Below are 27,979 nucleotides of genomic sequence, written 5' to 3'. Positions count from 1 at the left end.
GATGTAACAACGAATGGCATTCTTTCTGTGGTTCTTTTGCCTTTTCTCTTTGGTGTATCTGGCCATCTAAGAATATTTGCTAGGGGTGATTCTTTCTTCTGATTGTTCTTTTTTGGAGTGTAGTTAGCTTTTGAGGTGGAAGGTTCACTTCCAAAGCTAGAGAAGTTTATTTTTTCTACTCCTTGAGCCACATTCTCTCCATTTAAAACTGGCAAAGCTTCCTCCAGCTGAGAATCAGGATGACCTTCTGTTACTGCTGCCTTTTCTGGACCTTCTTATTTATCTTCACTTACACTCTGGGCAGAAGTGCAGAATTCATACCACAGTTGGTACAATACACGGATTCTGTATTTTCCCAAGTAATGCTTCGTGCCTTTTTCTTTACAGCTTGGAAATTTGAGATGCGGACTTCCCCAACTATTTCCTAGAACCTGGAGTATGTTAAATATCTTTCAGCGAAATTATCTTCACTAGGAGCAAGTAGTACTTTATTACCAATATTTGCTTTCTTACTGGCTCCGAGGCATTTACTGTAATCAATAGCATTGCTGTTCCATGGAAACAGGCCACATGCTCTAAAACCATTCCTCAGCGATTCAGGTTTGATGTGCTTTTTCACTACTTGTTGTAGAATTCGTGCAGATGCTTCTCTCTTCTCTATTCAGAGCCTGAGATGGTTTTTTTCTTCGCCATTCAAGTACCGCAGCTCTCCATCCGCACTTCGTCGAATAGAATGCTGCAACATCAGCCAGCTGCAAAATTCTCGTTGCATTGGGGTACAGAGCTACGAGAATTAATCTCTGAACACAATGTGAGGTGTGTCTTGTGGCCATCCACAGAAAGAATCACAGGGAACTGCACTTTCCTCTGCATAAGATAGGGGAATAAAACATTACCAGTATATTCCAAAAATAACTCGGACTTCATCCACCCATTGTCACTCGTTCCATCGCCCCCCCCAATCGGGAACAGACCATACTATTTCACTCGGGAGACGCTTGTATGGATATATAATCATAGGTGGAGTCACATCTCCTGCAGCTGAAAAGGTAAACATTACCATTATGGATGATTTAGCTACACCTTGATCAACTTCGTACACATTCTTGGCTCCTTTAATTGAATGGATGAAAACCATAACGGTATAAGTAGCATTTTGGTCGTTCAGAGAAAAAGGCATTTAAACATCTTAACACTCATATAAAGCATAGCCTACTATTTGTAGTTATACCACCCATCACTAGAGTGCAGAATATTACCGCTATCACTTGCATCTCTTTGCTGGTGAAAGGATACATCCTCCCGGAGTTACATCCTGCACTTAACTCATTTTTTAAAAATTTCACTTGTACCGTTATGGTTTTCGTCCATTCAATTGAAAGAACATTTTTTTGTTTTGGGACAAATTTGAAAATTTGTTTTGTTCCCATTGAACACTCAAGTTGGATCCTGTAATATTTCAATAGCATTTTCAATTTTCGGGCATTCTTCTATTTCAGAAAACCATTTCCAAATGTCAGCTTCACCCACACAAGCACTGGCAGATATTACCGACTCGCTTGTTCTTTCAGGTATTTCTAGACGTCGCTGCATAAATGCTCGTAAAAAAAAAAGAGAATGAAGTTTAGTTTGCGTTCTTTCAAAAATAACACCAACAAACCATACAAAAATGTATCTCCTAGTTATTTATTTTCAACATTGCAAAATGTTCATACCTTGAACCAGCCACTACCAGGACAGTTGTTTTTAAAGGGATTCGATTTTGAATTTTGGTTCAAGAATTCTTCCACACTACATTGTAAATCTTCCTTTCACAATGGGAAACCTTTTCTTGAACAATCTATAATCCATCTGGAACATAAAAAATTACAGTATTACTGTAAATGCAGCTCATTACATAGTCTGTTTCATTGTAGGCATACCTTAGAAGTGTCTGCTCATCTTCTTCTGAGAGAATTGCTGAAGGGCCATGCTGGGGTTCAGTAAATTTGTCGCTAAGTCAAAAAATTATGGTTGTACATGGTACTCCGTATTTCGGTGCTGCTGCCTTCTTTGACATACCATGTTTTACAGCTTCCACAGCAGCTTCCAGAGCTTCAGTCGTGTACCTTCCTTTCGGCATAATGCGAGTCTGAATTAACACAGATCATGTATGAAAATTGTTATGCAGGAATAGTAAGTCTTACTGATATATACGGTATAGAAATGCGTAGTTTAGAATATTGATGTTTCGGGCAAATAGGCCTATTGATGCCTAGTTCTTTGAAAGTCATGTTTGGGGTGCCAATAACGATCTCCTGATTTCTTGAAATTCCAGTTATTGACACCCCATAATTATGTTACTGGAATCCTGCAAGTTGAGCTTCACTGAAATAACCTTTCCTAAACCTACTCTAAATTGCCTTCGATCAAACCAGTTAGTAATTTTGCAGACATGTCTAATATAATCGGAAAGAATGCGTTCCCATAGCTTACATGCAACACGTCACATTAACTAGCCTGTAATTATCCGACTTAAGCGTTAGAATTTCCATCAGTAAAGTTCTCATTATTGTTGTAACCATCAACAATTTTTTCTGATATTTAACTATCTTATTTCCAACCTATTTCAAGAGCATCTACAGTACTTCTGTCAGTTTTAAAACAATCTTATGTATGTGGTTCTCTTTTGCTTCCACTTAGTTCTCAGTTAAGGTTTTCTTATACCGGGCGAGTTGGCCGTGCGGTTAGAGGCGCGCGGCTGTGAGCTTGCATCCGGGAGATAGTGGGTTCGAATCCCACTCTCGGCGGCCTTGAAGATTGTTTTCTGTGGCTTCCCATTTTCACACGAGGCAAATGCTGGGGGTTTAACTTAATTAAGGTCACAGCCACTTCCTTCCAACTCCTAGACCTTTCCTATCCCATCGTCGCCGTAAGGCCTATCGGTGTCGGTGTGACATAAAGCCACTAGCAAAAAAAAAAAATTTCTTGTTGTGCTTGTTTTTTAAAGGGGCCTAACTCTTATAAGTTGCTGTCAGACACTGAGCTCCATAGGTTTGATCAACACCACTGTATATCATGCATTATTATTGGCTTAATTTTCATTATATGCCCTTTTATTTACATTTTTTAGGTTTTCTTAACTCATTGTCAAGGTCAACATCTTTTGTTTGCGAACTTCTGATGGTAGTGATTTGATTGTTTGTACCCATATTTTGGGAACAGTAAAAGCACATAAATATTATGTAAAGTAATACCCGAAGTAGCAGAGAAGAGAGATCTTTCTGTTATGCTTGCCAGCGACACGCCAACCTGCCCCTAGAAACATTTTTACTTAAATAGAATAAGTAAAACAAGACTGTTTAAATGTGCCCATTTTTGGTGTTGCTCTTGGCCAGCTATGATGAAGGCGAGTTTACCTGTCTCCACTAGTTTGTGTCAGTTTGACCCCAGGGCTGCCACATTTGGGAAAAAATGAGAGAAGCGCCCAGTTTGAAATTGCAGACCAGTGGTCTTGCTACTCACCAGACCAAACCTTAGGAAACCAATGGTCTAAGCAAACCAGAGCAATGATCTAACAAGGGAACTATTGATAAGTGCATATTGAAACCAACAATGACATTTTGAAGAGAGGATGAGGGAACCATCAGAAAGCAATGTATAAAAATTTAGCTGCCATTTTGAGCTGTAAGGTACTCAAATTTACATGGAAATGTCTGATAAGTTTGCACGCCTTAGCATATAGCTCGGACATGGACAGCCCTGGTGATCAACTTAAGCGAGCGCGTTACGTTGAGCTTTCTGTGCCAGGCGGTTAACACATGTTCCTTTGAGGGAGCAGTCATGAATCCGGCTAATGTTCTAGAGTATGCAGTACAATTATTTCTGTGAAAAAGGTTCTCTTCTTCCTGTGAAATAACTTCGGAAGAAATGGAGATGGGTTGACATGATTGAACTAATTGAAAATCATCCCATGGGTGTCAGCATTGTTTTAGAGTTGTGTCTGGAGAGAAATAGTGAAAGTGATGTGGAAGCAGTGACACATTATCAGCATTATCTGAAAGAGAAGGCAATGAGAGGTGCGGGTCCAGGTCCGTTTTGGAGCCAAGGTTTGATTTCCATTAATCCAGTGAAGCAACACCACAGTCACCTACAAATCAACCATTTCAAGCTATACTTTCAGTCCACAGAAGAAAGTGAAACACACTGTAGATCTTTTGTACGAGAGGAAAGGCTGTAAATTTATGATTAAATAAGGGGAGTAAGAAATGGCTATCCTTAACCACTGTTCACAAAATTTGTCATAAATTGATGTCGCTACGACAACTGTACATGTAGAAGAACCATTTAGAATCTACATCAGTAAGTCCTGTTGAACACAGGAAATTGCTGTATAAAAAGTTTTCCTGCTTTGCAGAAGCAAGAAGGCTTCAGCGGATTGTTTACGATGAAGACTTGCAACTGTGGACCTTGGAACTTTAAGGAGAGATTTCAGTGGAACAAAGTAAATTCAGTGCATCTACTGGTTGGCTGAGTTACTTCAAGAAAAAGTGTAGAATCAAAAGTAGAAAAATCACAAAGTTTGTATCCTGTGCTTCTCTACTACAAGAAGAAGCTGCAAAGCAATTTTTAGACTACACCTTTTCTTAAATAGAGGGGTGCAGATCAGAGGGGTTTTGTGCATGAAATGAAAGCGAAAAAGACTCTTATAATTTCTTGGTGAGAAACATACAGAAACTGTTGCTCAATCAGTTAGTGCATTCACCCTTTCATATACAATTATGCCTGGAATTGATTATTTTAACCATGATGGTTCAATCCCCCGTACACGTTTCAAGAGCTCAACTGCTCTCTTCCTCGGTGGTGCAAAACATCAAACAAAAATCCTTGGACTTGACACATTTGTACAATACAGTCATCAGTATTGTTGACCTAAAAATGTTAGAAACATGCAAGCATTTATGACCTAAAATGTATTAAAATAACACTTAAAATTTTTTCGGTCACATTTCTTGAAATTTTCAACATTTTGAAGCTGTTTAAATTAGCATTATATTGAAAATATACTTTAAAATTCTAGAACATTCAATAATAATATAATAATATTAATTTTATTATTATATTTTTCTTCTTGTTTCGTATAGGCCAGCTAAGGACCATGACATTCAACTATTACATTTTGGAATGGACTTTGATGTTTGCCCAATAGTTGTGCATCCTCAGGCTGTGTTGCTCCTTCCCCTCCTTTGTCCAAAGGGCGCCAGTCTTCTTCGTTGGTAGTCTGTCCTGGAACTCCTTATGTTTAAGTATCTTCCTGAGTGTTGTCCGATCCTTTAAGTTTCCTTCTGTTATTCCCAGTTCCTGTAGATCCTTATCCACTTCCATCAACCATGGTGACTTGGTTTTCCTATTTTTCCAGTAGCTGAGAATCCGGTTGGTCAACCTGGTCGGATGATTATATTTTTAAATTTATTTAATTACTAAATTCAGGGGAAATTCTCAACTCTGCACTGAATGAAAAATGTCATATTTTGATGGGCAATCAGCAATCAGAAAGAATTACAATAGCACATTACTTTTATTTTAAAGTTTTCAAATAGGAACGATCTTCTATTTTCACGCAGAATTGAGTTGTAATGGGATAAAAACGCTCAACTTTGCAGGATGTTATTGGGCCATATTTGAAACACGTCAGATCATTAGAGTTCAGTTGAGGCTCGCTATTCTATCGCTTTATATGCATCTGTCTCTTTCTATACAGCTTACCCTCCTAATTCACATACATATATATTTCTAAGAAATATAATGTAAGAAATTACAGACAAGAATTAAGGGATGTAACCACATCCAGGCGACTGGAGTGGGACATTGATGATGATGATGTTGATGATGATGAATTAGAAGATTTCAAAAATCCGTATTTGAGACAACTAAAAGCAGATATGCGAAAATGGAATAAAAAGATAAAAATATGACAACACAAAAATTCATGGGGAAATATGACCATAATATGGAAAATTACTGAGAAGTGACAAAAAGCATTAAGAGAGCCAAAATATGACTTAATTATGACCTGTGAAAATTGCATAATTTTAGTCACCCTAGATAAAACATTTAACTTGTATTTTCCATGGAAATAATTTAAAAAAAAAATTACATGTCATAAACATCCAGGCCCTAGTCATCAACAAAACAAATTATACATAAATCTTGAAATTGCTTAAGTATCTCTTTTGTGTCTAAACTGTTCACTTATACTTACTATGACATTTAGTAAAAGCTTTAAAAAACAGAATAATTTTCAAACCATAAAATCACTATATACTAAAATTTGAAATGCTGTCTGCTCTGTTCTTGAAAACTTCACCTGTCCGTAAATCCTTATTTACACCTAAGAAAGAAAAACATTATATTTAAATTTCTAATCTGTAATTCAAATATTCTTATTTGTATATTTTATTCCAAAAATTGTCAATCAATCAATCAATACTGATCTGCATTTAGGGCAGTCGCCCAGGTGGCAGATTCCCTATCTGTTGCTTTCCTTGCCTTTTCCGAAAAGATTTCAAAGAAGTTGGAAATTTATTGAACATCTCTCTTGGTAAGTTATTCCAATCCCTAACTCCCCTTCCTATAAATGAATATTTGCCCCAGTTTGTCCTCTTGAATTCCAACTTTATCTTCATATTGTGATCTTTCCTACTTTTATAAACGCCATTCAAACTTATTCGTCTACTAATGTCATTCCACGCCATCTCTCCGCTGACAGCTCGGAACATACCACTTATTACAAGTGATGAAAGTCATTTTTCGTCCATATTGAAAGTTTCATAAACTGTATATAGGATAATATTTTTTGTTTATTTCCACCTATTCAATACATTACAAGATGTTGGCATTTACTTTAAAACATTATTCAGATGAGACATGTTTCGCCTCCTACTGTGAGGCATCCTCAGTCATTATCAAAAACCTTATTATTTTACCAGGCATCTGGTTAAAGATATTCAAAAATGTGTTTGATGATTATAAGAGAGGTAAGATTTACGTTTGTTATAAACATGTTCATGAAGTAACTAAAAATCTATTATATTGATAAAAACATATGTAGTTCTTTGTTGAATAGGACTTGTTTGATTGTACTATAGTAAAAGAAGGTGGCTTGAAGCCGTAGTCATTAATAGATGTCTAATACATAGTGGAAGGCATAAAATATCAGTTCTATGAGAATATACATTAATTCAATTGATACTAAAAACTAGTGGATTCATAGGTAGTACATATAAAATGTTCAGTGAAATAACTAAAGATCTAATAAAATGATAAACACATATGTAGTTCTTTGTTGATTAGGACGTCGTATGATTGTACGGCTTAAAGCCGTAGTCATTAATAGATGTCTAATACATGGTGGAAGGCATATGAAATCAGTTCAATGAGAATATATAATACAATCAATTGATACATAAAAACTGGTAGATTCATAAGCAGTACATTTAAAAATGAAGGCGTCATGTGACTATAAATGACAGTTGATGGCTTAAAGCCGTAGTCAAAGTTTAAAGTATAGGTCAATAACTGCTAATATATGGTAAAAAGATATGTCAAAATATAAAGCTTAGTATAAAAAATATGAAGGAAAAACATTCCAATTGTTTGACAAAAGTTACTTGACGTTGGCATGCAATTGTCCGTGATATTTATTGGTCAACAGTTCGTAGGTTATTTTAGATTTATTCGGCAAGATTGCGTTGACAAGAAGTTCACCAGATGTTTATAGTTGGCCTAATTTGTATTAAGTCATCAAGAAAGTTGCAGAGATGATGATGGGTGGAAATTCTCAACGTTGATTTGGTTTTTTGACGTGAAGGTTGGAGAGCTGTTGTGTTCTTCTTCGATGACAATATATTTTATAAAACGTTGATTTTAATAATTTATACTATTGAAGAGTATTATAGAAGTTTGAAGAGGCTGTTGAATTATTGTTGTTATAGATTGGTTCTGAAATGAAGAAAAAACTGTAGTTAATTTTGACGAGAATGAAAGAAAACACGGGAAGGTTTTGTTTAAGTGTTGTTAGTGAGAAAATGTTGGTGCTTACCTATGGCGTTATAGGCCCGTTTGACAAGCTGTGTGAGGCGCTATTAGGAAAATAATGGTCACTAACGGTTTTTACTCCTTGTGTTGTACGTATGTCGTTTGGCCAGAGGGGGATGGGTAGGAGGGGGCGGAGTTGTAGGCTTGTGATTCGTGAACGGGAGGGAGTTGTGAATAGTAGGGGAAGCGGAGGGGCGTGTATCATTTATTGGTTTATGAATGGCGCGTGGAGGGGAATTACGTAAGATGGGAGGGGGAGGGGGGTATGATGTATTTGTTGACGTAGGGGTGTTTGTTGATACTGTTTTGAAAATATTAAAAAACTTTTTGTCCTGAAGGTTTACATTATTGAATAATGTTACTATTTGGTCATATAAAGGGCTTCTATTGTCTATTGGATCATTTAAATTCTTATTAGCATTGAATTTTTGGTCCAAAAATATGTATAAATTTTCGAATTCGGTCATAAGTCTACCTCTTTTTATTGTTTTTAAAATTTGAAGGTCCTGTTCAATTGTGGTAAAGTTGTTTCCCGTTTCTTTCATGTGATTGCTCATTGCTGAGTGTTTATTATGTTTCTGAGCATTGAAATGTTCTGTGTACCTAGTTATGAAGCTTCTTCCTGTTTGTCCGATGTATGAGCTGAGGCACTCATTACATTTTAATCTATAGATACCGGAGCCTGAGTATTTATTATTTTCTGAATTTATTGTACTATGGTTGAAGAACATTTTTTGGTTTGAATTTTGAGTTTTGAAAGCTATTTTGATCTCTTGATTTTTTAAGGTGTTGGTTACTTGGTGTATGATTGGGTTGGTGTATGTAAAGGTTGCGAACTTTGATTTTTTCATTTTTTATTGGGGAGAGGTTTGTGGATAGTTTCAATTTAACTTTATTAATTAGTTTGTCTATGATAGAGGGATTATATCCATTAAAAGTGGCTATTTCTTTTATTGTATTTATTTCTTTTTTAAAATTGGTTGCTGAAAGGGGAATTTTTAGAGCTCTGTACACCATACTATAAAATGAGGACTGTTTGTGTGATTGTGGATGAAGGGAACTTTGTTTAATAGTTAAAGGTGTGAATGAGGGTTTTCTGTAAATTTGGAAATCAAACTTATTACAAGTTCTTGTTATTGTGATGTCAAGAAAATTAATTGATTTGTGGTTCTCGTCCTCTTTAGTGAATTTAATATTGTTATCCAGATTATTTAAATAAGTTAATATGTTTTCACTATTGTTGAGATATTTGTCAATTATTACTAGCGTGTCATCAACACTTAAACAAAACCTTCCCGTGTTTTCTTTCATTCTCGTCAAAATTAACTACAGTTTTTTCTTCATTTCAGAACCAATCTATAACAACAATAATTCAACAGCCTCTTCAAACTTCTATAATACTCTTCAATAGTATAAATTATTAAAATCAACGTTTTATAAAATATATTGTCATCGAAGAAGAACACAACAGCTCTCCAACCTTCACGTCAAAAAACCAAATCAACGTTGAGAATTTCCACCCATCATCATCTCTGCAACTTTCTTGATGACTTAATACAAATTAGGCCAACTATAAACATCTGGTGAACTTCTTGTCAACGCAATCTTGCCGAATAAATCTAAAATAACCTACGAACTGTTGACCAATAAATATCACGGACAATTGCATGCCAACGTCAAGTAACTTTTGTCAAACAATTGGAATGTTTTTCCTTCATATTTTTTATACTAAGCTTTATATTTTGACATATCTTTTTACCATATATTAGCAGTTATTGACCTATACTTTAAACTTTGACTACGGCTTTAAGCCATCAACTGTCATTTATAGTCACATGACGCCTTCATTTTTAAATGTACTGCTTATGAATCTACCAGTTTTTATGTATCAATTGATTGTATTATATATTCTCATTGAACTGATTTCATATGCCTTCCACCATGTATTAGACATCTATTAATGACTACGGCTTTAAGCCGTACAATCATACGACGTCCTAATCAACAAAGAACTACATATGTGTTTATCATTTTATTAGATCTTTAGTTATTTCACTGAACATTTTATATGTACTACCTATGAATCCACTAGTTTTTAGTATCAATTGAATGTAATGTATATTCTCATAGAACTGATATTTTATGCCTTCCACTATGTATTAGACATCTATTAATGACTACGGCTTCAAGCCACCTTCTTTTACTATAGTACAATCAAACAAGTCCTATTCAACAAAGAACTACATATGTTTTTATCAATATAATAGATTTTTAGTTACTTCATGAACATGTTTATAACAAACGTAAATCTTACCTCTCTTATAAACATCAAACACATTTTTGAATATCTTTAACCAGATGCCTGGTAAAATAATAAGGTTTTTGATAATGACTGAGGATGCCTCACAGTAGGAGGCGAAACATGTCTCATCTGAATAATGTTTTAAAGTAAATGCCAACATCTTGTAATGTATTGAATAGGTGGAAATAAACAAAAAATATTATCCTATATACAGTTTACATACCACTTAGTGGAGCAGCTCTTCTTCTTTCTCTCAATTCTTCCCAACCCAAACATTGCAACATTTTTGTAACGCTACTCTTTTGTCGGAAATCACTCAGAACAAATCGAGCTGCTTTTCTTTGGATTTTTTCCAGTTCTTGAATCAGGTAATCTTGGTGAGGGTCCCATACACTGGAACCATACTCTAGTTGGGGTCTTACCAGAGACTTATATGCCCTCTCCTTTACATCCTTACTACAACCCCTAAACACCCTCATAACCATGTGCAGAGATCGGTACCCTTTATTTACAATCCCATTTATGTGATTACCCCAATGAATATCTTTCCTTATATTAACACCTAGATACTTACAATGATCCCAAAAGGAACTTTCACCCCATCAACGCAGTAATTAAAACTGAGAGGACTTTTCCTACTTGTAAAACTCACAACCTGACTTTTAACCCCGTTTATCAACATACCATTGCCTGCTGTCCATCTCACAACATTTTCGAGGTCACGTTGCAGATGCTCACAATCTTGTAACTTATTTATCACTCTATAGAGAATAACATCATCCGCAAAAAGCCTTACCTCCGATTCCATTCCTTTACTCATATCATTTATATATATAAGAAAACATAAAGGTCCGATAACACTGCCCTGAGGAACTCCCCTCTCAACTATTACAGGGTCAGACAAACTTCACCTACTCTTAACTCTCTGAGATCTATTTTCTAGAAATATAGCAACCCATTCAGTCACTCTGTTGTCTAGTCCAATTGCACTCATTTTTGCCAGTAGTCTCCCATGATCCACCCTATCAAATGCTTTAGACAGGTCAATCGCGATACAGTCCATTTGACCTCCAGAATCCAAGATATCTGCTATATCTTGCTGGAATCCTACAAGTTGAGCTTCAGTGGAATAACCTTTCCTAAAACCGAATTGCCTTCTATCGAACCAGTTATTAATTTCACAAACATGTCTAATATAATCAGAAAGAATGCCTTCCCAAAGCTTACATACAATGCATGTCAAACTTACTGGCCTGTAATTTTCAGCTTTATGTCTATCACCCTTTCCTTTATACACAGGGGCTACTATAGCAACTCTCCATTCATCTGGTATAGCTCCTCCGACCAAACAATAATCAAATAAGTACTTCAGATATGGTACTATATCCCAACCCATTCTTTAGTATATCCCCAGAAATGTGATCAATTCCAGCCGCTTTTCTAGTTTTCAACTTTTGTATCTTATTGTAAATGTCATTGTTATCATATGTAAATTTTATTACTTCTTTGGCCTTAGTCTCCTCCTCTATCTCGACATTATCCTTGAAACCAACAATCTTTACATACTGCTGACTGAATACTTCTGCCTTTTGAAGATCTTCACATACACACTCCCCTTGTTCATTAATTATTCCTGGAATGTCCTTCTTGGAACCTGTTTCTGCCTTAAAATACCTATACATACCCTTCCATTTTTCACTAAAATTCGTATGACTGCCAATTATGCTTGCCATCATGTTATCCTTAGCTGCCTTCTTTGCTAGATTCAATTTTCTAGTAAGTTCCTTCAATTTCTCCTTACTTCCACAGCCATTTCTAACTCTTATTTCTTTCCAGTCTGCACCTCCTTCTTAGTCTCTTTATTTCTCTATTATAATAAGGTGGGTCTTTACCATTCCTTACCACCCAAGGCAGACCCTACACGGTCAGTAATACTGTCAGTACCGAAAAATATTGACAGTAATACTGACCGCGTGTGGACTGGAATGATGGAATGAAGGCCAGTACTGAAGCAGATCCGGATTTCCTGATCTGCGAGCGTCAGTACTGTAGAGTGGTGGGGATACTGACAGTTATACTGACCGTGTGAGTGCGCTCGTCATTATTTCTCTCAGTATTAACGGAGCAGCGATGGACGGCAGCTGTGTTTCTAACCAAGGCCAAATAGAGGTGCCTGTGGAACAGCCAGCTGATCGCGAGGTATTGCAAAAGTTTATCGAGCTATATGAAACGCTGCCAGAACTGTGGGATGCTTCCAACCCAGAGTACATGAATAAGAATAAGCGGAATAGGGCGCTCGATAGACTGTTGGTTGCATACTCGAAGTTAAAAGTAAATGCAACCCGTGAGGATGTGAGGAAAAAAATTAATACTTTACGGTCAAATTATCGCAAGGAATTAAAGAAGATAGTGGAATCAAAACGCTCAGGGATTGGGGCAGATGATATATACCAACCATCGTCGTGGGTATTTTATGCGCTTCAGTTTCTCAATAAAGCAGAAGTTCCTGCCGTGCTCAGCGTGCAAGAGGATTCACAGGAGGTTAGTACAGTGTTATTCGTATTACATTAAATACTGGCACACCATTTAATTTCGGTAACAGGTATAAGTTCCAAACAGACCCCTGTTAAAGTCCGAGTCTTTTCAGCGCATATGAAACTAATGTTTACAAACCTCTGTAACTTGATTGTTGACTGCATGTCAGAACATTGTCTATAAAGTATACCTGTACAACCTTGTCATTGTGGAAACCCAAGATGCAAGTGCTCAAAATGTACATTCCATAGATTAAGAATGGCAAATGTGCCCCACATTGTGGTACCGGTACATAATCCTCCATTGCGACATTTGTAAATGAAAGGAACATGGTATGACAATAGCATACCTTCCATCTTCGTTTTCAATAGACCACTAACTTGCATAGTTATGTTTGTGTGGTTATTGTAGTACGGACTTGTACAAGGGTCTTTTCGGTACATACACCATTGTTAACCTTTTATTGAAGCTTCCCTTCATTACAAAAATATTTACACAAGTTGTCTCTTACTGTCTTGGCATTTGTCGAGGTATTCCTATTCAAAGTACCTCTCAATTCTAAAAGTGTGCATTCACCTGGGTTTTCAGTACCACTTGATTGTAAATAGGTTTGATTAGTTTCTTTTACAAGAAAATTATGTAAATAACAGCAGGCCATTGTTATTATGGCTGCTTTTTTTTTGGCTCGAGACATATAGGCCCGGTTTCATCAACACATGTTAGTACTTAACAAGGTGTTAAATCATTTTAACATACGATTTAAGAAAATTTGCGTTTCATCAACAAATGTTAACATTAACAAATGTTAAACTGCGTATTAAAGTTAACATCAGCCATTTCCAATGTTAAATGGCTAACATTAGCATTTAGCAACCTGTTCCAAAATGGCTGCTGTGAATCTCGCTTTCGAGGCGGAATTGCTCTATTTAGATCTTTTACAAAACAGTCCTGATCGAAGAAGAGTTCAGCGACGGATCCGAAATTTCTTCATAGATACAGGTTATCGAAAACAGTCGTTGCTAAGGTTGTTGACGAAATTCAAGTGAGGTTAGAATATCCTACGAAGAGAAACCTACCTCTTTCTCCAATGTTGCAGGTACTGATAATATTACGAGTTTTTGCTACTGGTTATTTTCACATAATGGCCGGAGACAATGCTGGAATTTCTAAAGCCACTGTTAATAGAGTTGTTTGTCGTGTGTCTGCAGCCATAGCATCCATGAGAAGGAGGTATATAACATTCCCTTCAGTAGAAGAGCGTCAGTAAATTATCCGCGACTTCTATGAAATAAGAAGTTTTCCTGGTGTTTGTTCTACATGCAATAGATTGCACACATGTAAGAATCCAATCACCTGGAGGCAATTGGGCCGAAATATATCGTAATCAAAAGGGATATTTCTCTGTTAATGTTAATGTTCAGGCGATTAGTGAGCCTAACCTCCAAATCAGGGATATACTTGCTAGGTAGTCTGGTTCTGCACACGACAATACAATATTTAATAACTCCCATATCGGAGCACAGTTTGAAGTGGGACAATTAACGAATTGATTTTGTTAGGTGACAGCGGATACCCGCTAAAAAAAAGTATCTGTTTACCCCATTGAAAACCTCGCGGACTTTCCCGCGCCTCGTCCTTTTCTTTTATCGTCAAGCCATCTGTGCGCTTGCACTCAATAACTTATATATATATTTACTAACTAATTCAATTAACAACTCTTCTTCGAAGGAGGAAAAATTAGAACTACGATTCCGTTTCACTTCACGCGCCATATTTTACAGCTGTGCTCCAACAAAAGCGCATCGGAGCGCGCTGTAAAACAGCATGTTCGTACCACTGCCTCCTTGATTCGCACCAGTTCGCAATATTAGGAGAGTTAACAGTCGATTAGTTAACATTTCACAAGAAAAGTTTGATGAAACGCAAGAAACCTAACAAGATGTTAAATTTCTAACTCCGTATTAACTAACTACTTGTTAGTATATATTTAACATGTGTTGATGAAACCGGGCCCTAGACTTTTGAAAGATTCCAAATGTGCTTGACAGTACACCAAAAGTGTTTTCTACTACACTTCGCGCCCGAGAAAGGCGATAGTTAAATTGCCGCCGTTCGTCATTCAATGTTTTCTGTGAATAGGGTTTCATTAGGTGCACATTTAAGGCAAACTCTTCGTCGGCTATAAACACGAATGGGTGCTTGTCGGATGAATATGGCAGTATCGATGGTTCTGGTAGGTTTAGAGTATTATGCTGGAGACCAAATTGAGAATGGAAAAGCACACCTCCATCTGATATGCGTCCATTAATGCCAGCATCTGCCATGATGAACTCCTTGTTTGCATTAACCACTGCCAGGAGTACAATGCTAAAGAATCCCTTGTAGTTATAGTACAGGGACCCAGAATGAGAAGGCTTCTTTATAGCGGTGTGTTTTCCGTCGATGGCACCTACGCAGTTCCAAAACTGATATTGTGAGCCAAAACCATGTGCAATGCGATTCCATTCTTCATGTGTTGAAGGCAACTGAAACAACGAAGTAATGTACATGTAGTATGTATTTAAGTTTCCTTCCTAGTCTTAAAATAATTTTTGTTTCAACCCAGCTACAACCATGCTCTTTAATAATATTAACAATTTTATATATTGCATTATAAATAATGATAGATACACACTTTGCAAGAGTAGGTCTAATTTTACTTTCAGAGGGTAGAGTATGAAACACGTGTTTACATAAAGCACAGTTTAAGCAATCATTCCTGTCTATTTTCAGGGGGCCCAGCATGAATCATCAAATGATCTATGCGAGTCACCTGTTGAAACAGGCCCGATGACGTCATCACCTACCCCTACAACATCCATGTCATCAATAAATAAAATGCAGCCACCTGTTAAAAAGCGGAGAGTTCAAGGAAAGGCTTCCAAACAAAACGAACTGCTTGCTTTAGCGTGTGACTACTTGTCACGACCCTCAAATGAGGATGACAAAGAATATAATCTAGCAAAGGTATGGGCACAGCAACTGAAAGAATTAGAACCTCGACAAAAATTGTACGCCGAAAAGGCAATAAGTGACATTCTATTTGAGGCTAGGTTGGGTAACTTAAATAATAATTCAGTGCAAATGAATGTTAACACTAGGCATTCATATGACACAATATACTCTCCATCGTGTTCTACATCTGCAAGTCCAAGTATTTCGGTGCATGTTCCGAGCCCCCAACCTGAAGTTCAGTACATTGAAACATCTGAAGACGTTCCTATAGACAGAAATATGATCACCCTTTTCACAACTTTTAAACCTACCGGGGAATGAACGGACTAGGTTTAATATTCTGGATAATAGCCTACTATGTACTTGAATGCTGTTCAGTTTCTGATTATTATTATTATTATTATTATTATTATTATTATTATTATTATTATTATTATTATTATTATTATTATTATTTATTTGGATTATTTGACAAAACATGGACCTGATATTCTGTAACTTCTGTTTATAATAAACAAATGTTTGTAATGAATGTCTTACCTTTGTGAGCTCTTGCAGAACGTAACACAATACTTCACATGTTTCCACGACTGCTGTGCTGATCGAAACTGGTGACATTATAGCGGAAAACTTTAAATCTTCAAAATTTCTACCAGTTGCAAGATACCTCAATGTCACCGCTAATCTCTCTGCGACCGATAAACAGCACCGCATGTTTGTATTTTGCCTTATTGGAAAAGGCTCTACCATTCCTAGTAATTTTGCGAATGTACTCTCACTCATTCGGAGATAGTTCTGATAATCTTCTGCTTTGGTATATTGTATTTCCCACAACAACTTCATATGAGAATACTCTTCTCTTTTTCTAAGCCAATCTTTAACCCATCATTTACGTTTAACACTGCGTTTCATGCAGAGTGCTAACACTATAGCTACACATGCCCGTCTTTTACGATCCATTTTGATAGAATACCGCAATGGTAAGCAAGTACACTAGTACTGACGAAAATATTGACAGTAATAATGATCATGTAAGGTCACTACAGTACTGATGTGTACTGTCAGTATTATTGAGTCAGTATTACTGATCAGTATTACTGACCGTGTAGGGTCCGCTTTAAAGGTACAAACCTGTTTTCGCATTCCTCAACAATTTCTTTAAACCCATCCCAGAGTCTGTTTACATTTTTATTTACCGTTTTCCACCGATCACAGTTACTTTTTAGAAACTGCCTCATGCCTGCTTTATCAGCCATATGGTACTGCCTAACAGTCCTACTTTTAAGACCTTCCTTTCTATCACATTTATTTTTAACTACCACAAAAACAGCTTCATGATCACTAATACCATCTATTACTTCAGTTTCCCTATAGAGCTCATCTGGTTTTATCAGCACCACATCCAGGATATTTTTCCCTCTGGTTGGTTCCATCACTTTCTGAATCAGCTGTCCTTCCCATATTAACTTATTTGCCATTTGTTGGTCATGCTTCCTGTCGTTCGCATTTCCTTCCCAATTGACATCTGGCAAATTCAGATCTCCCGCTACAATCACATTTCTTTCCATGTCGTTTCCCACATAGCTGACTATCCTATCAAATAATTCCGAATCCGCGTCAGTGCTACCCTTTCCCGATCTGTACACTCCAAATATATCAAGTTGCCTATTATCTTTAGAAATGAGCCTTACACCTAGAATTTCATGTGTCTCATCTTTAACTTTTTCGTACCTTACAAATTCTTCTTTCACCAGAATGAACACTTCCCCGCCCACCATTCCTATCCTATCTCTACGATACACACTCCAGTGCCGTGAGAAAATTTCTGCATCCATTATATCATTTCTCAGCCATGATTCAACTCCTATTACAATATCTGGTAAATATATATCTATTAAATTACTTAATTCTATTCCTTTCTTTACAATACTTCTACAGTTCAACACTAACAATTTTATGTCATCCCTACTTGATTTCCAGTTCCTTGTTCCCTTATCACCGCTCCCTAGGCCATCCCGTTTCCCCGAATGTACCTCCCTATTACCCTTCCAAACAAATTTCCTAACTTATATGTACCACTGTGGTTTAAATGAAGGCCATCTGAGCGCAGATCCCTATCTCCTACCCACCCATTAGGATCTAGAAATTTCACTCCCAGTTTCCCACATACCCACTCCATAGTCTCATTTAAATCCCCAATCACCCTCCAGTCAGTATCCCTCCTACACAGTATTCCACTAATAACAATCTCCGCTTTCTTAAACTTCACCCGTGCTGCATTTACCAGATCCCACACATCTCCAACTATGTTGGTACTTATATCAGCTTTCCTTACGTTGTTGGTACCAACAATTAACTTACTGCTAAAGTTCTAAGACCTTTCATTTAAATCGGAATTTCTCCTCTTAATCTCGTCCGACCATGTGAGCCATTTATAACCATCAAGTTCCTTTAAAATAAACAACTGTCAAAACAACTTGGTAGAGACTTTTTTTTTACAAGAAAAAGATAACTCAGATGACTAGTGAAAACTTTTTAATTACTTACTACATTTTCAGCTGGTATCAAATTTGTCAAAATTAAAACCAAATTACAAAAATTGCCTACAATTAGTATGGCTGGTAGCATTTTCCCAGAATTATTCATTGTACTACAAGAGGCAACTGGAACTTTCAGTCCGAAAGTTTCCAAAGAAATGTTTCATGCCGAAAATATAATTGTAACGGCTCCAAAATCAGGGGAAATGGAAAAAAATGGGAATTAAAATATTGGTTTTAAGAATTCTTCTTCCCATTTGTGGAAGACAAGTGTTTGCTACTTTTATTGATAAAAGCTGTCTTGAAGACATTCCTCCTTGCAACAGTATAGAAATTATCCAGGTTCCTCCCAGAACTACAGGGAAAATACAGCCCTTGGATAAGTTTTTCTTCCAGCAAATGGAAGGCATTTTATTGCCATTTAACAGACTTGCTAGATTGTGAAGATTTTCAGTTGGAAGTTTAGCAGAGAGACAGCATGTTGAAAATGCAGTCCTTCATTCATTTTCAGTTTTCTTCCCCACGGTTCAAGGACATGATTCAATATTCGTGGTTCACAACCAATTGCACAACGGGGAGACCTCCCGAGTTCGAAGTACGTGCCAAATATTTCCTTCAAACAAGTAGGCCTAAGGAAAACTGTGAAGAACAATGTGGCTTGAACAGCATATTTGTTGTGCGTGGTGTCAGAAATATGTGTTTTTATCATGCAATTAACGTACCTCATTTTTATGTTTCACATTTGTTCCCTAACAATAAAGTGACCTTGGTGCATGGTAGCCTGCCAGTTTGTTCTACCTCTCCAGCACAGCTGTAACTCCACTCCGCTGTGCTCTGTGCCAGCCAGCATTGTGCAAGGTTTGTCCAGTAGCTGCATTGTCACACGGATTTTGTATAAAGATTTTGATATCTTTCACTTCAAAATGATAGCTAAATTTTTGTACCTCGCTATTTTATGGTCTCCTCATCATCTCAGCAAATTTGTGTTGACTGTTTCAATATGATCTTGTCGATAGATTCCTTGTAAGCAGATGAATGGTCTAACCAAACCAGATCAATGGCCTAAGCGGACATAACATGTTTTCCAGAGGATACTAGAGGCCCGTAGGTCGATTCACGGTTATAACCAGGAAGCATACGCTCCTGCTTGCTGTCATGCTTTAATTCAGCTTTTTTCCACCTCTTGTCCATTGTTGTGCAATGTTTCTGCTCTGTGTGTTCATGCTTCAATGTTGGCTGCCTTGTTTACTGTATTCTGATGTTGTTCGAGCCACGCCATATTGGATTATTAATTAATGTTTTGGGTACCCACAATCAAATCTTTACACTTCTGTCCGCTGATTCCAAACTTTGTCCTTGGGCTTTTGGTTGTCGTCATTGAATTCTAGTTCTTCCTCTGAAGCTTGTCTATTTTTTACTTCATTTTATATTTTTTTATGGGGTATGGATTCCAGCCCTGTATAAAATCCTCAGTGTAGAGGGTCAGGAACTCTTCTGTTAGGATTGCTATGCCTTAACTTAGAAGAGCCAGTTTAGCAGCGTCATGCACTTCTAATGTGAGTCAGAGGCTTTGAGGGCCTTTCTTCAGTAGCTGCCTGTCGTAGATTTTACTATCCATGCTAGCTTACTCCATGATGATGTTTCATCAAAACCTTGTGTACATATTTCTCTTTCCAGGTTTTTGGTTACTGACCATGAACGAGTTTTATCTGTTCAGTGTATCTCTGTGCAAGATAAAAGGAAACTGGTGGATAATGATGACAGCGAGGAAAAAAATGATTCTGAACAACATTCCAGTAAGAGGCAACGGTTAAGTGATGAAGGCAAAAAGAAACTTAAAGGTAAATCATTGTGAATAATAAAATTGAAGATTTTTTTTTTTTAAATATGCACAATTCTTCTTATGAACTTGTAAATAGAAATCAGTAATGATCCTTGCTTTGGTTCACCCTGTTATACTGCAAGTGCCCCTCTTACATAGTAAAAGTATCCACATGCTTTCAAAGATAGGTACTTTTTCTGGTTTTTATTTTTATTTCCCTTTGTTTACTGGCAAGTAGAATATTGCATTTTCATGTCTACATTAACATCATCTTTAGCTATTAGGTTATATATTGTACTGTTTATTTATTCCATACAGCTGTTCAGCTGTTCTCAGGATGCTGGGGGAACTGTGAAAAGTGTGATAACCCTGATGGGGAAAGCTGAAGAAATAATTAATTTTATGAAGAAAGAAAATGTAGCAATGATGGGACTGAGTGAAGTAAAGTGGAAGGGGAAAGGAAGAAAGAACGAGAGGAAGGGTTGCATACTGTATTGGAGCAGTGGACAGGAGAGAAGCAATGGAGTGGGGGGTGATAATTACAGATACCTTTGAAGAATAAGTGTAAGTAGTAGATTGCATACCTGATGGATTAATCAAAATTTGGATGTGAATGCAAAATGGAATGAAGGATTGTGTACTCAGCCAAAACTGGGAACGGAGGAGAGGATATTGAGATATTCCGGGAGAAACTGGAAAAAAGAAATGATTGTTGTGAGAGTGATAGTGATGGATGATTTAAATGTGCAGGTGAGAATTGGAGTATGGTTGGAAGAAGTAGACCTGACAAAATCTAATGCATATTTCAATACTGTAGGGGCACATTGTTTGCTGAGTTTATCTGCAGATGAAATAATGTTTTAAGATGTCCAGTTTTCACTCATTTTCACGTACTTTGTCACAGCTTGTTGTCAAATTTTGTGGCACCCACAAATTAGGAGATATGAAAATAAATGTTCACTTTTATTTTGAAGAGCTACTGTGGTTACCCATGGTTAAATGTCCACAGTTGTGATGGGAAGTTTGTTTAACCTTGTATGTCCATTTATCAATAGCTGCATATTTATCATGTATATCATTCCACCATTTTAAATTCCCTTTTCGCATGGAGCAAATTTAATTTGCTTCATGAATATCAACTACCATGCTTCTTGAGCATTTCTGTTCCAGTTCAAATGCAGTTTTGTCAGCTTCACAATTTTGATTTTTGCATTGAGATTTCTTTACTGGTGACCCATAATATTCACTTCCTGATGAAACGTCACTTGCTGTCGCTGCTTCATTGCAACTTGCAAAAAGTGCGGCCAGTATCCCGTGTTACAAGTGATGAAAATAATTTTTTATCCGTATTGATAGTTTTCGTAAAATATGTAGGAAAATATTTAAGATTTATTTTTTTGTATTGAGTAGGTGGTAATGTTTATTTTTTTTGTATTGAGTAGGTGGTAATAAATCTTAAATATTTTCCTACATATTTTACAGTATCCCGTATTCGGGAGATAGTAGGTTCGAACCCCACTGTCAGCAGCCCTGAAAATGGTTTTCCGTGGTTTCCCATTTTCACACCAGACAAATGCTGGGGCTGTACTTTAATTAAGGTCATGGCCGCTTCCTTCCCACTCCTAGCCCTTCCCTGTCCCATCATCGCCAAAAGACCTATCTGTGTCGGTGCGACCTAAAGCAACTTGCAAATACTACATCACCTTCCTATTCATTCTCCATGTACAATTCATATGTCAGTGCTTATAAACGTTCCATTTTCCATAATTTCAGTCAATGCTTTTGTTATTGCATTTCCCAGTGTAACTGATTCTGGTGTCTTGTAAACTTGGCTAATTTGTCACAAATAATATTAATTTGTACCATCTCTTTGCAAATTTGAAATCCATCTGTAATGATATGCTTTTTTGAAATTAATAATTTCCTCCTTCACAACTTGTGAATTAACGTTGTCTGAAGGACCTGTCTCTTCAGCCATTGCATTAGACTGACAAGTGATGTGTAAATGAACCCAATGCATTGTCTCTTTGTTTGCTGGGGTGATAGGACGTTGCTCTGTTAATGGGAAGGAGCTTACCCTTCACAATCTTAAGCTAATAACGGACCCTTATCATTTGGTTCATCTTCCCTCCCCATGCCTGTTTGTGGATAAATAAATACAGAAAACATATTACATAAAACTTGCATTAGTAATATATTCGTTTTCATATATAGGGTGGTTGAAAGTAACATGAACAGAATATATGACCGTTCGAGAGTTGGTCATGCTGATAAATAATTTGAAGGAAATAATTCAATATCTGGCACCATTGTCATTTTATCAGCTCCTGAAGTTAGCCAATCAGATTGTTTTGTAGGCAAATTCAATTGGGCTTTGCGAGGCGGTGTTGCTCAATCTGCACTTGACTTAAGAATGGCTTAAGAGCCATGCCTAGAAATCAGTATCAAACACAAGCATACCCAGCGTACTTAACTTTGGCGCGGTCTTGTCAACCCAGAGGTCTGTATTCAAACCCCTCCCCTGGCAAAATTTTATTCTTCGACTGATGCTCTTATGTAAAAGTTTCAAACAAATTTATTGAAAACCACCATTCTAATACTCTACTGTCTTTACATTTAAGATACAATTGTTACATGGATGTTAAAATGGGACTTGTTTCGCTTAAACTTAGTAAGCTTTTTCAGCCATTTAATCCAAAGTTAAGTCAGGGCCCTAAACCAGGTTCCTCATTAAGATCTAATAGTTTCAATATTATAAGGTAGAAAGACGTAAAAATCTAATCTATGGAGTAAACGGAGCTTAAATATAACTGACAAGGAGGCATTCCCTACTCGTCACCATCGATTTCGCTCAAATTTATAGAACATGCAGGACTTGGTTAGAAATTAAAAGTACCCAAAGTGGGAACTCCAGATGGTCAAGCGTATAATTTATTTATTTATATATTTATATGCAAAAGGGATATAGGACGTCATTTTTTTTTTAATGAGCGCACAGTTGTAGAAAATTTGGAGTTGCGAACTTTCCCAACATGTTTAAATAGAAATTCTTCTTTTTATCCTCCTTTATTGGCTATCTCCCCTCCTTGGGGAATATGCCATAAACGTGAATAGTCGTTTCGCTGTAGGATTCGTTACCACCTGACAAGTAAAGGTTGCTCCTAGCGGCTGTACACAAACAATAGATTCTTGGCGCAGGTAGAAAAAAGTCGGACAATGAAATCCCAATTTCTTACCTTTTCAATGCCTTTTGCGTATAAATAAATAAATAAATAAAATTAATTGTTCACCTTTTTGCTTAATTGGAAAATGAATAATATAAAAGTTGACAGAATAAAACATTCTCCACACGGGGAGTCGAACCCACGACTATTGATTTACCCGTCCGAGCTCTTACCGCTACGCCAACAACTGCTCGGTGTGCATACTAACGTAAGTGGCTTATACGTTGCGAGAGCCGCGCCAACATTTTCATTTTTATTTTCTATACGCTTGGCCATCTGGAGTTCCCACTTCGGGTACTTTCATTTCTAGCCAAGCCCTGCATGTTCTGTGAATTTGAGCGAAATCGGTGGTGACGAGTAGGAAATGCCCCCTTGTGAAATTCAAATAATGAACTTGTCATAGTATCATATATACACGAATTAAAATATTAGTATATGTCTAGGATGGTACATGTTGACTATATGTAGAGTGAACAAGGTCATAAAATTCTAACATTACAATTGGATTGTACAAGTTTATCAATATTAATGAAGCGTGGATTAATTAAAATATCAAAAATTAAATCTTTAAACATTGATGAAATGAGAGTCAGGTATGTAGAATTACAGCGGAGTTGTCAGTTAACATCAAGCAGTTACGTTATAAAGTTAAAAGGCACATTGAAAAGTATCAGTGTGTAGAAGTATTGTATCACTTTCTGTGAAATATTCTTTGTAGTGGATTGTAGTTGAAAGCTATCTTGTGTAGATTCAACAGTTAGGGTGTTCAACTAAGCCTTAGCTGTGGGAAAATTCGCAATGTGACGCATGTTGAAGACTGAAATGTAAAAGAAAAATAAGTGTAAGTTTTAGAGTCACAGAATATTCTACTAATGAGCAGGAGTTGAACAACGCTTACCCCTTATGTTGACAGAGAGGTGACTAGCCTCGTAGGCTGCTTGAGAAGATCTGGTAGCTGTTCTGCTACTTCGTGTGTTGTAGGGATGTGTTTGTAAAGGCAAAGAATGAGTCGGGAGAGGGAGGGGTAGGCTGAGCCTTGAGAACATTAGGGGTAGACGGAGAGGATGTAACGTGGATAGGTGATATGGGATCAGCTATTGTTGCAGTAGGGAAGATGTCGACGATGCCTACATTTTATTGGATCGGCATTATAATACTAATCTAAACGATGTTCTGGAAACAAATAGTCCATTAATTGAACAAATCCCTATTTTACTCACGTCTTTAATATAAACACTGAAAATTACTTGAAAATATTTAAATACAAACACGTCGACATCTTTCCTACTGCAACAGTAGCTGCTCCCATATCACTTATCCACGTTACATCCTCTCCGTCTACCCCTAATGTTCTCAAGGCTCAGCCTACCCCCTCCCTCTCCCGACTCATTCTCTGCCTTTACAAACACATCCCTACAACACACAAAGTAGCAGAACAGCTACCAGATCTTCTCAAGCAGCCTACGAGGCTAGTCACCTCTCTGTCAACATAAGGGGTAAGGGTTGTTCAACTCCTGCTCATTAGTAGAATATTCTGTGACTCTAAAACTTACACTTATTTTTCTTTTACATTTCAGTCTTCAACATGCGTCACATTGCGAATTTTCCCACAGCTAATGCTTAGTTGAACACCCTAACTGTTGAATCTACACAAGATAGCTTTCAACTACAATCCACTACAAAGAATATTTCACAGAAAGTGATACAATACTTCTACACACTGATACTTTTCAATGTGCCTTTTAACTTTTTTACGTAACTGCTTGATGTTAACTGACAACTCCACTGTAATTCTACATACCTGACTCTCATTTCATCAATGTTCAGAGATTTAATTTTTGATATTTTAATTAATCCACGCTTCATTAATATTGATAAACTTGTACAATCCAATTGTAATGTTAGAATTTTATGACCTTGTTCACTCTACTGTACATATAGTCAACATGTACCATCCTAGACATATACTAATATTTTATTTCATGTATATATGATACTATGACAAGTTCATTATTTTAATTTCAGTTATATTTAAGCTCTGTTTACTCCATAGATTCGATTTTAGGTCTTTCTACCTTATTATTGCAACTATTAGATCTTAATGAGGAACCTGGTTTAGAGCCCTGACTTAACTTTGGATTAAATGGCTGAAAATGCTTACTAAGTTTAAGCGAAACAAGTCCCATCTTAACATCCATGTAACAGTTGTATCTTAAATTTAAGGATTGTAGAGTATTGGAATGGTAGTTTTTAATAAGTTTGTTTGAAACTTTTTACATTCTGAATTCCAATACGGTTATCATAATGAGATTCATAACTTGTAATGATGCTCTTATGCCAGTCTTAAGCCTCATGCAGATTTAACAATACCACCTCAGAAAGCCCATTTGAATTCGCCCACAGAGTGATCTGATTGGCTAACTTGAGCAGTTGATCAAAATTACAATGGTGCGAGATATCAAATTATTTCTTTCAAATTATTTATCAGCATGGCCAACCTTCTTAACGCTTACACACCCGCTTCACTATGTTTCCGACCACCCTGTAAAATTTAACAGTAGTTATTTACCGGGCAAGATGGCCATGGGGGGATAGTGGGTTCGAACTCCACTCTCGGCAGTCGTGAATATGTTTTTCTGCGGTTTCCCATTTTCACACCAGGCAAATGTTGTGGCTGCACCTTAATTAAGGCCTTGGGGCCACTTCCTTCTCACTCCTAGGCCCATCCTATCCCATCATTGCCATAACCAAGGGACATTGACTCTAGCTTCTTGCTAAGTTGGCCAAAGTTTGAATCCCGATAGTGCCTGTAAGGTTATTGAATGGAGATATCATTCCCCAGTGGTTCAAATTCCGTGACCCCCTGTGGGTGGGGGACGCAAACGAGGAATGCACACGCGTTATCCTCTGCCTGTTGTAAGAGGTGACTAAAAGGGGCGACCAAGGGATGATTGAGTTAGAACCATGAAACTACTCGTGATTAGTACCATCACACGGGGAAAGCCATGAGCCTCCTTCACTTGCAAGTAGTACCATTATGTTAAGTACACAACAGGTTTGTGATTAGTAGCAGCAGAGAGTGGTTCACCATGGGTTTCCAGTACCTGTGATTAACACCACTATATGCGGAACATCACGGGCTTAGCCTACATTGCCTGTGATTTGTACCATTAAGTGAGAAACCCCACAGGTCTGGGCATTGCCTGTGATTAGTACCACTATGTGAGGAACACCACGGGATAATACGAGTCCCTGTGATTAGTGTACCATGGGTTTGTGTTGCCTACTAGTGGTGCCGTTATGTGAGAAACACCATAGGTCTGCATTACCTGTCGTCGTCATCATCATTAGTCTCGTGCTCATTACTGAGCGTCGTGACCTCATAACTCCATTTCCTTGTTGCAACCTTGACAAGATGTCTTCTTCCCGAACGGTTTTCACATTTCGTTAATATGATCTGAAGTGGTAGCCCAGTGATCTTGTTCGCCTGATCTATCCATCTGCTTGCTGTTCTTCCTCGTGGTCTATTGCCTTCAATTTTGCCTTGTAAAATTACCTTTTCCAAGTTCTCTCCATCTCGTCTTAAAATGTGGCCGAGGAACTGGAGGTAACGTTCACTCACACGGGAAGATAGGCGTTTCTTGATGCAGAGTTCGTTCAGAATGGAAACATTAGTTCTTTTTTCTGTCCAGGGTACACGTAGCATTCTCCACCAACACTACATCTCAAAGGCATCAATGCGGTTTTTGTCTTTAGTATTCACGGTCCAGGTGTCACAGCCGTACAAAAATACAGAGAACACTAGTGATTCTACCAAGCGCATCTTCGTGGCTTTTGATATTGCCCGGTTCTGCCAGATCTTAGCAAGTTTAACCATTGCAGCACGACCTAAGACAATACGTCTTTTTACCTCTTTATCACAGCTTCCCATGTCATTGATGACAGACCCCAAGTATACAAATTCCTTAACTGCATTACCTGTACCACGTACAATACTTGTAAGTAGTGCCATAATGTTTTGAACACTGTAAGTTTACGCTTCCTTTGATTAGTTCCACAACTTGAGAAATACACTGGTTCTACTTTACTAGCAAAGAGTGCCATTATGAGGGACTTTTGACCTGGATATTGAACCCCTTTAGACAACAAGCATCATCGATTCAGGATTGTGCTTTGGAAGCAGTCCCTTGGTCAGTCATATAGTTTCTGGGAAGATGAGGCATTGCAGGTCGGATCTACTGATTGTTTTCAATTCATATTCATCCATTCATTTCTCATCATCATGTTTTTTGAATTTTGGTCGGTGGATAAATTTTGTACTTTTAAATTGTCATTGCATTCCGTCTCATTTGATACCATTAAGGGCTGATGACCTAGATGTTAGGCCCCTTTAAACAACAAGCATCATCATCATCACCATCAAATTCCATGTAAATGTGGAAGTTCCATGGTCATCAACGGTCACATGATACTTACACCCTTGCTTTTT

The 27,979-nt window shown here is 37.3% G+C and overlaps 1 protein-coding gene across 2 annotated transcripts in view; it reads left to right on the top strand.

Moving 5' to 3' along the window:
- Positions 1-27,979, top strand: part of Dus3 (Dihydrouridine synthase 3) — a 70,224-nt gene that overhangs the window by 2,575 nt on the left and 39,670 nt on the right. The window contains exon 2 of one of the 2 annotated variants that reach the window (XM_067150119.2): positions 20,122-20,285. The exons of the other annotated variant lie outside the window; for it this stretch is intronic. Coding sequence (XP_067006220.2) covers positions 20,122-20,285 — 164 coding nt within the window. The remainder of the gene's footprint in view (positions 1-20,121; positions 20,286-27,979) is intronic. 2 annotated transcript variants of the gene reach the window in all.

This window comes from Anabrus simplex, chromosome 6 (assembly GCF_040414725.1).
Source record: "Anabrus simplex isolate iqAnaSimp1 chromosome 6, ASM4041472v1, whole genome shotgun sequence".
NCBI lineage: Eukaryota > Metazoa > Arthropoda > Insecta > Orthoptera > Tettigoniidae > Anabrus > Anabrus simplex.
The sequence above is the reverse complement of the archived record's forward strand: the minus strand, read 5'-3'. Positions and strand labels throughout refer to the sequence as shown.